The sequence below is a fragment of the Vicugna pacos genome, chromosome 23 (assembly GCF_048564905.1).
Source record: "Vicugna pacos chromosome 23, VicPac4, whole genome shotgun sequence".
Taxonomy (NCBI): Eukaryota; Metazoa; Chordata; class Mammalia; order Artiodactyla; family Camelidae; genus Vicugna; species Vicugna pacos.
Genome location: NC_133009.1, coordinates 7,454,439 through 7,469,768, shown reverse-complemented (window position 1 = coordinate 7,469,768; position 15,330 = coordinate 7,454,439). Strand labels below are relative to the sequence as shown.

Below are 15,330 nucleotides of genomic sequence, written 5' to 3'. Positions count from 1 at the left end.
AGTGGCCTAACCACCGCCCCTTGTGGGGCACTTAAGCCCAGAAGGGGGAGCACTGGGCCTCCCGTGGGACACGTGGGTTGCTGAAAGAGTTAAGATGCCTCTTCCCAAAGCCTGGCCCTCCGCATCCCTGCATCTGCCCTTGTGGGTTTAATGAGAAATCCAGGCGCTTCGTAAGGGACTGTACAAATAACTTCTAGGGCTCCGCTAACTCATTCAGCAGAAAGAGACCCAGAGCTGCCAATGCTTCAGGGAAGATAAGTGAGTGGAAAGAAGGTGGTTTTTATAGCGTCAGGCGGACGGGAGGATTTTGCGCGGTTGAGTGTGAGCTCCGCCCCTGCAGCAGAGCCGAAAAAGCCAGAATCCAGGCTCCCCATCCCCACTCTTCACAATATTTGATTAGGAATTTGGGGGCGGGCCCCTGGCCTGGCACAGACACGCACAGTCTCAGTAGACGCTCTCATTTCTCTCTGCCTCTCACACATCCTCCAACCAAGGAGGCCAGACAGAGGGACGTGGGCACTCTCTGAAGGGTTCAACTCGAGGTAAGTTAGTCCTTTTACTTCAGTTTTTGTCCCTGGTAGTTCCAAAAAGGAAATAAAGGAAAGGGGCTGGGGAGCGGGGAAAGGGCCAGACGGGGAGGAGTCATTCCTCATTGCCCCATCTGGGCTGTGTCCCAGGATGCTGGAGGGGGAGAAGGGGAGTAGGAGCAAGGGACTCCAACATGCTACCTGTGTCCTGCCATTACTCTCTGGCTATTGGGGTGGGGGTCTCCGATTCTCAGGCATGAAAAAGCAAAGGGCCAGGTGTCTAGGGAAGCCAGCTCTGCCCACCTACTGTTCATAAATGCCACTGCCTAGCCCTGTGTCCCTGCAGTCTCTCTCACAGAGCAGTGGTGGTACCTAATACCATTATGAGATGGAGGAGGAAGTTGTGTGTGTGTGTGTGTGTGTGTGTGTGTTGCTGGGGTGAAAGGGAAAGAGCACAGAGAAGTGTGGAGGACTGACCATGTCCAGGAGCTGCGACGTGGGGAGCCATCCCACGTTGGGGAGTAGCTTCTCTGGACTCTGGGAGAACGGAGAGCCGGGTCTCTAGAATGGAGACGTCAAAGAACAGCAGGGAGTCCTGAGTAAGCTCCCCCAACGTGCAGGGTGCCAGTCCTCGAAACCGCCCACATCACAAAACTCCGAGCACAGGAGGGTCTCCAGCACCAGGGAGGAAATGTGAGGGTACACAACCCAGGAGCAGCGTTGCTAAGGGAAGGGGGTGGGGTTAAGAGAGGCGTAAGGTCCCCACCAAACCCTCTGAGCAGTCATGATTCCAAAGGAGAGGCCGAAGTGGGCAGCCCGGGAAGGCTGAGTCTTGAAGAGGAAGGGGGCTCTTGTTTGCCAAGGTGCCTGGTCTGGAAGGAGAAATGGAGACAGAGGCTCACTGTGCCAGCCTCCAGACAGCCATCTTGGTCCTACAGCAGCCCAGAGCTGTGCATGGAAAAATGTGCTCCTGGCGGTGGGCCACTCCATCCGTCTTCTCTCCTGGCCAGTGCCAGGGCCCAGCCAGCGTGCCCAGGCAGTGGGCGGTTGGGTCAGCTTCTCAGAAACTGTGAGCTCTTTGTCTGAGGCTGCCTGAGGATGAGCCAGGTGCCTCTCCTCTGTGGCCCAGAGGCTGCTGGAACGAAGCGGGCCTAAGGGAACCACTTTCAGGGGACAGAGAGGCCAGAGAAAGACGGTGGCCAGAAGGTGACCCAGACTGACTGTCACCGTCAGGGTCCTTCTCACCAGCTCATTGGATCTGCAGTTGGCACTTAGACTCCTTTCTTCCCGCTGTCCACAGTTGCCAAGCCCAGCAAGGCCCAACAGCAACGTGAATGTTGTGTGTGACTGTTCCTGGACCAAGAAATGTTCTAAGGTTTCTCTGTTCACAGGCGACACTAGGAGACTCGTGGCTCGCAGGAGCTGTGCAGGGCTTTGGCTCTCGGTGTTGAGAGTAAGACAGCCGGCCTGATGCCGCCCGTGTCCCCTCATCTTCCACACCTTCAGCTTCCCTCTCAGATGATACCAAGCCCACATTTCTTTCCAAGCCTACCCTGTTCTCATCTCACTAGCATACAAGCCCGAATGCCCACCCGAGCTTGTGTGGCCGTTGTGGGGTGGCTAGGTAGGGGGCTACCAGATAATCTAGAAGTCACCATGGATGGCTCGGGATGGGAGAGAAGGACGCCAGAATCCCATTCTAATGGCCACGTTCCCTTGGGCATGCACAAGAGTCTTCAATTCCCGTTTCACTTTTTGATGCTGCTCATTCATTTCTCTTGCCCCCTGTGACTCGTGCCTAATGTTCGTGGTGGGGCGTGAGAAGCACTGGCACTTTACTAGACCTCACAGAAGACAGCCCGGCACGCTGACTCAGACTCCACGCTCTCGGCCCTCACCCTAGAAGACAAGGGCCATCCTGGGTGCCAGTGTCCCCTGGCTGTAGGGGACCTGTAACTGGTATATAAAGATGCTGTTCCAGCCAAGTCGTATGTGTAGCCACAAACGGCCAACCAGAGAGCTCCCCCTCCAGCACTGCCACAGGTGCTGGCGCTGCTACAGACCCAGGCCTTGTGGTGGCTGCAGAGGGACCGGGCCCTTCTCCATAGACTCAAAACCAGAAACCCACTGCCTTCCCAAGAGACCAAAAGATCTTCCAGAATGAGTTCAGATCTTCCCCTTTGAGATCTCAGGCCACTTCTGGAGGTTTCCCGGAGACATGGAAAGAGCCAGCGGGCTTTTTCCTTGGACTCTTGGAAAACATTATTCCCTGGAGGGTCCAAACTGGATGTGGATTCAGGCCTAAAGAGCGCCTTCCACCACTCCCACGCCCATGGGAATCGCTGTGGGCTTTCCAGCTCCCCCAGGAGTTCCTCCAGGTTGCTAGAGGCCCCTATGGAGCTGCCCCTCCACAAACTGTAGCACCTCCATTCAAGAGCCTTCTAATCAAAGGCTATGTTTCCGTGACTCTGTGACCAGAGGAAAATGCACCCAGATTCCCCCGAGGTAGTTGAGGTCCAGCTGGACCACGTGTGCAGAGGGGGCCCTGGGAGGAGGCCCGGAGGAAGTGAGGAAGGCTGCCGCTCCCGGCGGTTCGACGCTGGAGTCCGAGCTGCAGAGCTCAAAGCCCAAGGCTCACCTCCCCTGCCTCCCTGCCTCCCTGGAGTCTCACTCATGCTTGCTTACTCTGTTCTCCCTCCCTCCCTTCTTGCAGAGAGACAAAATGCAGTGGGCCTCCCTCCTGCTGCTGGCAGGGCTCTGCTCCCTCTCCTGGGCCCAGTATGATGACGACTCCCACTGGTGGTTCCAGTACCTCCGTAACCAGCAGTCCACCTACTATGATCCCTATGACCCCTACCCTTACGAGCCCTATGAGCCTTACCCTTACGGCGTGGAGGAAGGCCCAGCCTACGCCTACGGCTCCCCGGCCCCACCTGAGCCCCGCGACTGCCCCCAGGAGTGCGACTGTCCCCCCAACTTCCCCACCGCCATGTACTGTGACAACCGCAACCTCAAGTACCTGCCCTTCGTCCCCTCCCGCATGAAGTACGTCTACTTCCAGAACAACCAGATCTCTGCCATCCAGGAGGGCGTCTTCGACAACGCCACGGGGCTGCTCTGGATTGCTCTCCATGGCAACCAGATCACCAGTGATAAAGTGGGCAAGAAGATCTTCTCCAAGCTGAAGCACCTGGAGAGGCTGTACCTGGACCACAACAACCTGACCCGGGTGCCCGGCCCACTGCCTCGCTCCCTGAGGGAGCTCCATCTTGACCACAACCAGATCTCGAGGGTCCCCAACAATGCGCTAGAGGGGCTGGAGAACCTCACGGCCTTGTACCTCCAACACAACGAGATCCAGGAAGTGGGCAGCTCGATGAAAGGCCTCCGGTCACTGATCTTGCTGGACCTGAGCTACAACCACCTTCGGAAGGTGCCTGATGGACTGCCCATAGCCCTTGAACAGCTGTACCTCGAGCACAACAATGTCTACTCGGTCCCCGACAGCTACTTCCGGGGCTCACCCAAGCTCCTGTATGTACGCCTGTCCCACAACAGCCTCACCAACCATGGCCTGTCCTCGAACACCTTCAACTCCAGCAGCCTCCTTGAGCTCGACCTCTCGTACAACCAGCTGCAGAAGATCCCCCCAGTCAGCACCAACCTGGAGAACCTCTACCTCCAAGGGAATAGGATCAATGGTGAGACTTTGGCAAAGGGGAGTGGGGAGGGCTGTCTGCTGCATTGCAAAGACCCGACTCTGAGTGCTGGTGGCAATACAGAAGGACTAGAAGTAGGGGACCCAAAGAGTGCCAGTGAAGCAACCTGAAAGCTCAGCCAGATCTCTGTGCAAAAATGGTACACTGTGGCGTGCCCTTAGATGGCACAGTGGTGCTGGGAAAGGCAGTGGGGAGGGGGCTGGTACAGAAGACTTCCCAGGAGAGGTAAGTCTCAATCTAGGTCTTTAGAGATAAATGGATTTGAGCTGGGGGAACACAGGACAGAGCCATTTTGAGAAGTGCCACAAACCAAGGGACCAGGCATTTAACAGGTCACCTGGAGGGGACAGCCAGGAAACTCCTGTGTCTAAGAGGAAGGAAGGGGTAACATGTTAAGCAGCAAGAGGTGAGTTTGGAGGCGTTTGGGGGAGGGCAGTTCATAGACAAGGGGACTTAAGTTCAACTTCCAGGGGCCATCTTGGGAGGAAAGTGGGCTGCCGAGAATCCAGGTGTCGGTACTTACTCACTGACCCAGAGAGGACGATCTCTCTGTCTCCATATGGTCGACTCCTGCCTCTACAGCCTGGTCTTATGTTCAGATGTTTATTTGGTTTTTAAGCATAACAACTGGTGGAAAGAATTCGTAGCCTCTCGGAGCTGAATGCGCCAGCCCTGGTTGGTTCTCTCTGGAGTACAAGGCGCCCCCGGTGGCAGGGCAGAGGCCCCCCTAGGGGGACATGAACCTGACCATCACAAAACCCTGGGGTGATGGACAAGGACGCTGGCTTCTTGTCTTCCAGACACTTCCCAGCAAAGGCCTAAAGGGCTGCTTCTCTGTCCCCAAGAGCTAAAGGTCTTCATTTCAGGCTGGATTCTGTAGTCGCTTTTCAGCCCCCTCTCAGGATCTTGTGTTCAGAATATGCTTACACTACCCTGGGGCCTCTGATGTCTTAATCCCATCTGGAAGTTACTGTGAGCCAGCATTTAACCTCACTTCCTCTGCAGCAAAGCACCTCTCTCCCTGGGGAAGGAAGGACTAGTTAATGACCACTGGCAAAGGGCTTTGAAGTAGAACCTGCTGAGAGCAAGCGGCACCGTCAAAGCACAGATAGGGGACTGAGCTGACATCCGCTCCCGTGGATCCTTTCTCGCCCTGGCCTCAGGGAGCAGAGCAGTCATTTGGCAAGATGTTAACGAGCTGGACAGCCCTCTGAGTGAGAGAGGCACCAGTCCCAGAGGCTGACAGGGGGGCGGGCGAGGTGAAGAGGTGTCTGGATGTTTAGTTTGAAGTGCAAGTCACCATCTTGTACAGTGCAAACCGTTTTGTATTTAAAGTCTCCCTTTCTCGAGGGTCTTCCTATTCCCCAGGCAGGGGCTGGGGGGGGGTGTCTCTAAGTTGTCTCTAAAATGTTGCCTGCTGCGAAGGGTTTGACACTTGCTTGTAGCTGTCATCCCACTCAGAAGTCACCACTACTTACCTGCCACCCACTCTGAATCCAGAAGGGCTGTCACTACAGAATTGTCATGTTGTATGCTGTGCTTTATGAGAGTCTGACCCCGAAAATGTGACAGCAAAGAGCAGCTGTCACGGGAGGGAAGCCATTAGTTATCGCCTAAGTGTACAATCAGTGAAATCTGGGGGTGAGAAAAGATCCTTCACAGCACCTTGTCACCACTCTGCCTTCACGCAGAACCAGACCTGCCGCTCAGATACAAGACGGTCCACCCCCTCCGAAAGCTCTGCCGAAGATAAAATCACTTTAGTCAAGTGTCCTAAGGTCTTGCAAGATCGTGCTCCCTTAAGTCAGACCTAATAATCTTCAGTGTCCGCCCTAAACCCCTGCTGGTGCAATTTAAGCCAAAGCCCTTTATCTGGTTATCATTTAGTCTCACTAAACGATAAATAATTAGTGGATTAACACATGTAAAATACTTGGTCCAGGGCCTGGCACATAACTGAAAAAGCAATACACAGTAACTATTACAAGCTTTTCTTTTAATTGCCACTTTGAAGTTGCCAGGTATAGTTTGGTTTTGTTTTATTTTTTGCATTGCAAAGATGGGTAAACTGAGGCACAGAGGAGGAAAAGCAGTCTCTCCAGGTCACCCAGATCATGTAGCATAGAACCCTGAGCCTCTGCCTTCGGAGTCAAAGGGCCTAGAGTCAGGCGTCTCTGGCTGAGAATGGAAGGAGAATCTCTCTGATTAAGACCATCAGCAGGAAAGACAGTTCTCCAAGCTCAGGCCCTTCCCTAGAGCAAACGTGAAGGAAGCCTCCCAGCACAGCCGGCTGGGGACCAGGCGAGGGGAGGGTGGGGGGAGGTTAAAGGTAGGACTGAAGCAACCTTCTGAAGGGGGAGCTAAAAGAAAGACAGGAGCTGAAGGGTGTGCAGGGGATTTAGGCCCTGCCCTCTCTCTCCCCACTTCCTTCTCCCACTAGCATCTCGCTCAGTTTTTCCAGCCTGGCAACAGCAGAAAACATAGCTCAGAATGTTATCCAGTGGCTCTGGGATTCGGTGGAGCAGGGCGGGTAGGCCAGGAGGAACTTGGAAAGACTTATGTCAGAATTTAGTCTGAGATGAAAAGTGTCCTCCAGAGTCTCCAAGCAGAAGCCCTGTCCTCTTCGTGAGCTTGGGGAAGACAAACGGGGGGGCGGCTCCCAGTACCAGACTTATGGCTAGAATCTACATACACTGTGTGTCGAGCAGGCCCTAAGGGTCCCCTGTATTTATATTTGTACAGTTGGGATCCAGGACTTCAGCAGATGCTCCGAAGACCTCAGGTTGGGGTAGAAAACTCTATCACAGAACGTCTAACTGCAGTCCCCGATAGGGTTGGAAGTGGCATTTAAGCTGGGCCACTTCTCCCCAGCCCACCCCACCTCACCCAGTCCTCGCAGACACCACAGACCCCGCCCCTCCCTTCGCCACGCCCCACCCCCACCTGCCCACTGGGAGGCCATTTGATCTATTCCCTGGGACAGAAAGGAGAGATCCAAAAGCATTCCAGATCTCCACCCCGCTCTCTGAGTGCTCTCCAAAGCACGGTATTTCCACCTCCCCCTCTCTTCTCATTATTCTTTGGGGCTGGGTTCCCACCTTACATGTGCAGTACAAGTTAATTGGCTGCAGCCTTACCCCATCTCCTCTTGGTCAATTCTTTTTTTGTTTCGTTTTTAAGTTATTCTTTTTTTTTTTTTAAGTGGAGGTACTGGGGATTGAACCCAGGACCTCAAGCTCTGCCAATGAGATATACGCCGCCCCCACCACAAGTCAGTTCTTAACAGAGACTGAAAACAATTGTCAGTGCTGATTTAGAAACACTTTCTTCATCGATCAAAGCTCTCCGTACAGTCTTCCTTACAAACTTCAGTTTCATACCCATAACCTCTCCATCCACAATGCCCTTGACTCTCACCCTTGGAAGAGAGACAGGAAAGCCTTCCTCCCACTCCTTCTGCCCAGCCCCAGGCTGACACACAGCTCCTGACCACAACAGCAAGCTGAGGAATGCCTCTAGTGGGAAGAAAAGCAAGCCCAGCTCGGCGTCTGCCTGAGTGTTACAGCCCTGGAGATACGGCTTACTAAGACCCGCCACGCGACTCCACCCAAAGCCCCTCGGACAGGAGCATTTCCCTGGCGCCCTCACGCACCCTACAGGCTGAAGGCAGCCTGTAGGGGCTTCAGCAGCCTTTCAGTGGTGACTTTCGCTGTCCCTGCTAGAGTTTTAGCTGCGTTCTTGGGTTTTAGCTTTCAAGTTCCTGATCCAGTAGGTGACAGACAGAGGTGGTTGACTTGTCCAGGAGGATGACCAGAGGGGGAACAGAGTGCATGACAACAGAAGGGTTAATGTTTAAACCAAACAGAACTATACTGTATCTTTTAGGATTACATGGCTTGGGGGGAAAAATCTTTAAAAAGGGGGACTTCTGAGATTACAGAAAAAAGAGGGTAAAGTGTATCATATTAAATAAAGGAGGTAAGGGTGTTATTTACTTGACTTTTGAGCTCCATAGCAGCCCCATTTGTCTATGAATTTCCATCTCCTTGAACCTCAGGGCGTTGCTCACTCCTTTAGCTGCTCTCAGAATGCACACGGCAACCCCCTTCAAGCTCTGCATGCAAAGACCCTTGTCGCTCAGCCCAGGTTTTCGCCCTTTAATTTCCTGCCACTTTCTCTATCTGCAGAGTGGTAGGAAAATTCTCCAGATTTAAGTCCCTCCATTTCCCCAGTCTCGAGTAATTCAGCAACTCCTTACTCTCCAAAAAACAATCACGTACTTCAAAGCTGCTAGTTCGTCTTTGACTGCCTTCTGCTGCCCTCTGATGCTCACAGGCGGGAAAAGACCAAGACCTCACTGGAAGGACCCTCAAGGACGGTCCAGGGTCTGCGGAGTAGTGTACAGAATGGTGGGTGGCTAGGACGCAGAGCGACAAACGCAGGCAGACACCGCCCCCCGCCCCCCCGTCTCTAGTTCTGCCCCTTAACTGGTTGCAAGTCTGCATGACTCTGATCCTGGAAAGCACCTGCCCCACCCAGCCAAGTTCAAAGTATTTAAACAGAGGCTGTCTGGCCTCACTGCGGATCCAGGCCCCTGATCTGGGCTTCTCCTGGCCACCCCCGCCCCTCTTGTCCCCCCAGAGTTCTCCATCAGCAGCTTCTGCACCGTGGTGGACGTCATGAACTTCTCCAAGCTGCAGGTGCTGCGCCTGGACGGGAACGAGATCAAGCGCAGCGCCATGCCGGCCGACGCGCCCCTCTGCCTGCGCCTCGCCAGCCTCATCGAGATCTGAGCGGCCCCGCACCGGGCGCGCGGCGGCGACAGCCCCCGCGCCCCTCCGCATCTGGCTTGATGGTTTGGTTTGGCTTTTGCTGGAAGGTCGGGGGCAGAGCATGTGGCAGAAGTCCGTGGGCTTCCTCTATCGTCTTTTTCCCTGTAGGCAGGTTTAGGTCGAATCAGGGGTCGGGCAGCTTCCTTCTGCTGGGGGACACGAAACTCTCTTTTCCGGGACAGAAGTGGTGGCAGACGGAGTAATCCCTGAAGTTCCGACCCCAGAAATCTCATTACCCGTAAGTTCTTCACGATGATCTGGTGTAATGAACCTTAAAAGTTGTCTGGGCAGTGGTACATGGCCGTCCTTGTTAAGCAGTCTCTGACTCTGTGAGCAGCACTTGACAGCTTTCCCACGTGCTGGGCTGCTTGTGCAGTTACTCTGGGCTCCCACTCACTGCTGCTCAGAATATACCTCTTGCCCAGCCTCCTCCTCCTGAGTCCGCCTCACCCACTCAACCATGCTCCACAGACCCCTCTTTACTCCTTAAACAGAGGCAGGAGACCCCCAAGGCATGTGGGCTTCTGCCCAGAAGCCTGTGCAGAGAACTCACACTTGTGTCTGAGGTTGGAAGGGCACCAAGAGTCACCTCTACACCTTCCTAACCTCACTCCTTGCAAACTACCAGACTGGAGGCCACCAGTACGATGACAGTATTCCTGACCTGACGTGGGGGGAGACAACCGATCTCAGGCTTAGAAAAATGCATCGGGCTGCACGGTAGCAGCTGGGCAGTTCTTTGAAGGTGGATCAGGCTTCAGAAGAGGAAAGGCCAGACTCTTCTTGTCCTCAGCATCTGGAATGGGGGTAAACACACCTCAAGGTGGCTGAACTGAGGCCGCAGCCCCAGCAGTTTCATTCTTGCCCAGCACTCTCTGCATTCCCAGCAGCTCCCTCCGTGGTCTTTATCCTCAAAGGCAGAGGCCATGTGGTTCTCAAAGCATATAAGGGTAATTGGTCCTCTCCTCTTATGCAAGCAGAAAGGTCTATATCCTGTTGGGAGGGAAAGACTCCGACCAGCCCAGGACTTGCCTGCTCGCCCGGAGGAGGAAGCTGTGGTATTGTTTTGCTATCTGTATTGTTTTGTCCTAAGGCTGCAGTGAGCCAAACCAGCTCTGGCTGGAGATGCTCACTGGGCCCTTGAAGCCCTGGCCAGGCAGCCAAATCTTGCCTGTGCTGAGTGCAAAACCCTCTGCTTTCACATCTCTGTGCTGCACCCTCATTACTGAAGGTGGCTGTTGCTTTGTAGCTTGGCTGGAGAGCGATTTATTTTTCCCATTGCTGAAAGCCATGTTGCCTGGGGAGACCTAACTCTCCTGCTCTTTTGGGTACTATTGGGATGAAGCCATCTGGGCAGCCAGGGGCAGGACTGCTTGAGGAGAGCTGGCCCTAGTCTGGTCCCTGCCCAGACGCCACTGCATCCCTGATACAGTGTATGCTTTGAAGCACTTTCCCGGAAAAGCAAAGCAGTGATCCTTGGTCTGTATTCTTGGTTTCGGACCCTTAAATCCACAAAAGCCAAACCAGCTCATTTCAACAAAGGAGCTCTAGTGTGAGGGGCAAGGCTGCCCCCCGGCCCCAGGGCTCTTCAAAAAGCATCTGCATGTGAACACCATCATGCCTCTATAAAGGATCCTTATTATAGGAAAAGCATGAGTGGTGGCTAACCTGACCAATAAAGTTATTTCACAATTGCACCCGCAAGTCTGGAGTCATTTAAGACAGGCACAAAGGGGTTACTTTAAGGGGACCTAGTGGGGTCACACAGGCCTCAGACTGGGGGAGCCCACTTTCTCATCTCTTCTGCTTGGGCAGATGTAGCTAAGGGGTTCTTTAAAAGTCACCTGTATAAAGCCTCTGGTGAGCAAACTGTGTGCTCTGAAAGTTCTTCTTTAAGTCTACCTTCAGTCCCACTAGCTACACGTTTCCTAACATTTGGTCCCCAAGAGATAAAAGAAAACTCCCCCCCCCCAATCATTCTAACATTTTTCTCCTTCAACCATCCTCCCTTGTCTACCACCCAGTTAATTCTGGGGACGATTGGTCCAGACTATTGTTGTCTTGACTGCTCCTGCCCCCTAGTGGCAAGTCAAGTACTGCAAAGCACAGTTGGGCTTGGAAGACGACAGTACGTGGTCAGTGGCGCATTTATTCTTTTATTCACCCCTTCAATGCATATTCTTTTCTTTTCTTTCTTTCTTTCTTCTTTTTTTTTTTTTGAAAGATTTTGGGGGGGAGGTATTTATTTTCAGAGGAAATACTAGGACCTCCTGCATGCTGAGCACTCACTCTACCACTTGAGCTGAACCCTCCCCTCTCAATGTACTTTTCTTGAAAGGCTTTAGCGCAAGGTGCTTATCAAGTGTTACATAAGTTAGGAGGGTGGACTAGGCTTGTACTTTTCAGACAATTCACCATTTTCTAATAGAGAAATAACCACAACTGATATTTATTAAGCTTAATATATTATTTACTGAATATATTCACTAATATATTCCGTGAAATTCTGTGCCAAGAATGTTCCAACTTCATCTTAAGCCAGAGTAAGCTAACTGATTATAATTCTCTGGAGTAAGAGTCAGGCAGGAATGGGAGCGTGCAAAAAGATCGATCATAACTGTGGCCCTGGGTCTCTCTTCAAGGGCAGCAGGTTCAGCACATCTGCCTTGGGGCTCCAGTGCACAGAGATGTCACAGGAAGGAGAAGGAGACACAGACACACAGGAGGAGATCCAGCCAAGCTACACGGAGGAATCTCCTGCCTCTCAGTTTTGTACTTAGCAGCTCCCGTGAACATCCCAACCAAGACAAGGCAGGGGAAAGAATCCAGAGCCAGACCCAGCCCTGCTGCATGGCTTCCCTGGTTTCTAAATCCAGAACTTCTCCAGAGGGTAGCAGGAGGGAGTTACCCATCAGACTCAGTGGCTACCATTCGATCAGTGCACGCTAGACGCTTTACTTACATTACTTCATTCCTAACCGTTCTATGCCAGAGGTACTATGATTTTCACTATTTTATAGATGGGGAGGCTGAGGCACCAAGAGGCTGAGGTCACCCAGGAATGAAGCATCAAGGCCAGGATCTGACCCCAGGTGCTCTGTCTCTCCAGTCTATCCGTTTTGCTATACTGTTTCTACTGTGCTAGCCTGAAGATCTCTGTGTTACTGGTGTATGCAGAATTACCAGGCACATGGAGGACGCATGATGGTAGAAGGGAGTGTCACAAGTGGAGGGAGGCCATCTGACTTTATTTTTTGTGGACCTAAATCCATGCCGCTAGCATTCACAGTGCCTTTATGAATTTTCCAATTCAAATTCACTCTTCATCAATAAATGTGTGCCCTCGGTCGGGCGCTGGTGATCCTGCAGACAACAGAAGCAAACCTTCCCTGTTGAGGGATTTACAGTTTAGTGTGATGACAAAACATGAACAAAAGAATCACCCTGAGGACCATACAGTTACAAACTGAGAAAGGGCTGTGAAGGAGATCAGACAGGTCTGCACAAGGATTATCAAGGAGCCTGGCCTAGACCGGAGATTCAGGGTAGATACGCAGGTGTGGAGGGAGAGCGGACTTGTCTGGATGAGGGGACGGGAGGAGCGGTCCAGCAAACATAGCAGCATATATAAACTTTCTAGCGCAGGAGGAAGCTGCCAAGACACTGAAAGACAGCAGAAATGGCCAGAGCACAGGTGACAAGGGAGAGGGTCTCAGGCAATGAGGCTGGAGCTGTGGGCAGGAGTAAAACCATCTGCCGCCTTTACTCTCTTATTTCAGACACAAGTACCACGACACTTTACCAATATCCCAAACCCCGGCTCAGTCTCGCAGTTTGTCTTCCAGCAGCGAGTGGGCAGCCTCTCCCTTCACACCATCAGAGCTTCTTCTGAAACCATTAAAGGCTTCAGTTCATGCCCACTTTCTCCCATCCTGCTCTGATCGGTACCGAGACCCACTGGACATGTAACCAGCAAACAAAGGGTCAGAAGGTGCGGTATGACCAGGGAGACTTGACCTTCATGGACCCCTCAGGCAGTCTGCTGAAGCCTATGGACTCCTTCTCAGAATGTTTTTAAAGGCGTAAGATAAAATCCATTGGATTTCCAAAGGAAACCAATTGCACTGAAATGCAGTTATCAAAATATAAAATAAATAAATATTTTAAGTCGTGTATATATGTTTATTAATGCAATAAACAACAAGATCTAGCAACAAGTCTAATTAACTGTAGTCATTCCGAAGTGCCGGTGGGCGTGACTGGCAGTTTGAAATATTTTTTCAGTAACTGCAATGTGATACAAAAACATCTGTGATTTCAGTTGGTGACAGAGCCTCAGGTTGCCTGTTACCTTCCTAATGGAAGGGAATGCTAAATTTCAGTTAGATGTGTGAAATATCAAGGTACAGTGTTTTGTCATCCAAGTTCAGGGACCGTCTCTAAACTGAGCCGTGATAAGACAGGCAGAAAGATGGATTACAGCAGGAAGGCGAGATGAGGAGGAAGATCGTGGTCTTGTCTCTCTGTGAGCAGAGCTCCATCATTCAACAATTTTTTTTTGTATGCAAAACCCTGAGCCACATAATGTCAATAGTTGGTGCATTTAGTGTGTGGCAGAATGAATGCAAAGGTCGCCAGGCGCTTGCTGTGGGATGTGGTGGAAATAACACTATCTATCATTCCTTAGCCATGTAAGACACTGAGTTGATTTGAGACCCCATGAGGCAGTTTGAAACAATTCACGTATAACGAGTCCTCATCTTTCCTTTTTTAAGGAATTATGAAATCCTTTAAACCTACAACGAAGCACAGAAAGCAATATAACAAAGACCTGTGTTTTTACCATCCAGATTTGACAAATGTTAACACCGCCATGTCTGCTTTAGATGAATTTAAAGAACACTGCAGCTCATCGTAAGTCCCCTTTTACCTTTTCCTATTCCTGTCTCTTACTCCCCAGAGGTAAACTCTTCTCCAAGCTGTGTGTGTTTTCATCATGTGATTACGTATTTTTGAATCCACAGGTGAAGTGGAGAGTTGTGTCTTTAAACTTTACACAGTAAACAGTTGCATTCTCTGTATTAACGCTGCTTCTTCCAGTGAACATGCGTGTTCAAGATTTGTCCATATTGGTTCTTGCAGGTCAGGTTCACTTATTCTAGCTACTGTAAGAAAACACCTAAGTTTACTTCTCTGTTCTCCTCTGGAGGGACATTCAGATTATTTCCAATACTGTAATGTTAGAAACAAATAATGCATCCTTTGACCTGTCTTTTTGGGGTTGCATTGGAGAGTCCATCTAGGGCTTACAGCAGGGTTTCTCAACAGTGCGCTACTGGCATTTGAGTCCGGATAATTCTTTGTTGGGCAGTGGGCTGGGGGCCGGAGTGACTGCCTGTACATTGTAGGATGTCTCTATCCACTAGATGCCAGTAGCATCCATCCCCTCCCTAGTCCAAATCAGAAATGTCTCCAGAGTTGCCAAGAGTTCCCTGGGGGGAAGAGCACCACCAGTTAAGAACCACTGGTGTAGACGCCCAGGAGGGAACTGCTGAGTTGCGAAGTATGAACAGTTTACCTCCGCCAGGTGCTGTCAAACTGCTCTCCAAAGGGGTTGTACAAATGTGCACTCACACCAGCTGTACCTGAGCCCCATGTCCCCACATCCCCACGAGGCCAAGTCCTGACTCAGACTTTGGTAATTTGGACAGTCCGATGGATAAGACCTGCTACTGCTTTTTTTCGAATTTGCATGTCCATCTTCCATTTTCAGAGATGGTAGCAATTGCACCGATCTGCTCCTCCTTACAAGTTATGCTGAGCATTGGTGAGGAAGTGTCAGAGACAGGTGACTACATGGCTGTAGGTGAAGGACAGCGTCAAAGGGGAGCAGGAGAGGAGGCCCCTGTGGGTGCACTGGCATCTCCCCATGACCAGGGCATCAGGCGACTCGTGAGCACTCCTGAAGGCAGCAGCGAGGACGGAGGGTAAGACACCACGCTCCACAGGGACGGGAAGAGGCCAGCCGTTGTGCTGGTCACAGTGGGCCACATCCACCTTTTGGCTCCATCATCACATCTTCTGATTATCCTTTCCTCGTACGACAGAAGAGGACAGGTGGTGGTGGGGAGCCCCCAGTCAGTACCACATCATTTCATGTGTTAGTGGTGCAACCTGGTTGGACTGTAAATTCCTTAAAGGTGGAGATCATGTCAGATGACCCCTCCACATACCCTCCAACAGTTAACACTG

The 15,330-nt window shown here is 51.8% G+C and overlaps 1 protein-coding gene across 1 annotated transcript; it reads left to right on the top strand.

The window, feature by feature from the left end:
- Positions 1-284: 284 nt before the first annotated feature.
- FMOD (fibromodulin) lies at positions 285-10,775 on the top strand. Its single transcript, XM_015251351.3, has 3 exons — positions 285-542; positions 3,241-4,228; positions 8,888-10,775. Exons 2-3 carry the CDS (start codon positions 3,250-3,252, stop codon positions 9,037-9,039), a joined length of 1,131 nt encoding a protein of 376 aa, XP_015106837.1. The 5' UTR covers positions 285-542; positions 3,241-3,249; the 3' UTR covers positions 9,040-10,775.
- The last annotated feature ends 4,555 nt before the right edge of the window (positions 10,776-15,330 follow it).

Excerpts from the sequence above, each read along its gene's own strand:
- FMOD (XM_015251351.3), top strand. The coding sequence starts at position 3,250 with ATGCAGTGGGCCTCCCTCCTGCTGCTGGCAGGGCTCTGCTCCCTCTCC. Across the intron at positions 4,229-8,887 it reads CCAAGGGAATAGGATCAATG|AGTTCTCCATCAGCAGCTTC; the intron begins GTGAGACTTTGG and ends TTGTCCCCCCAG.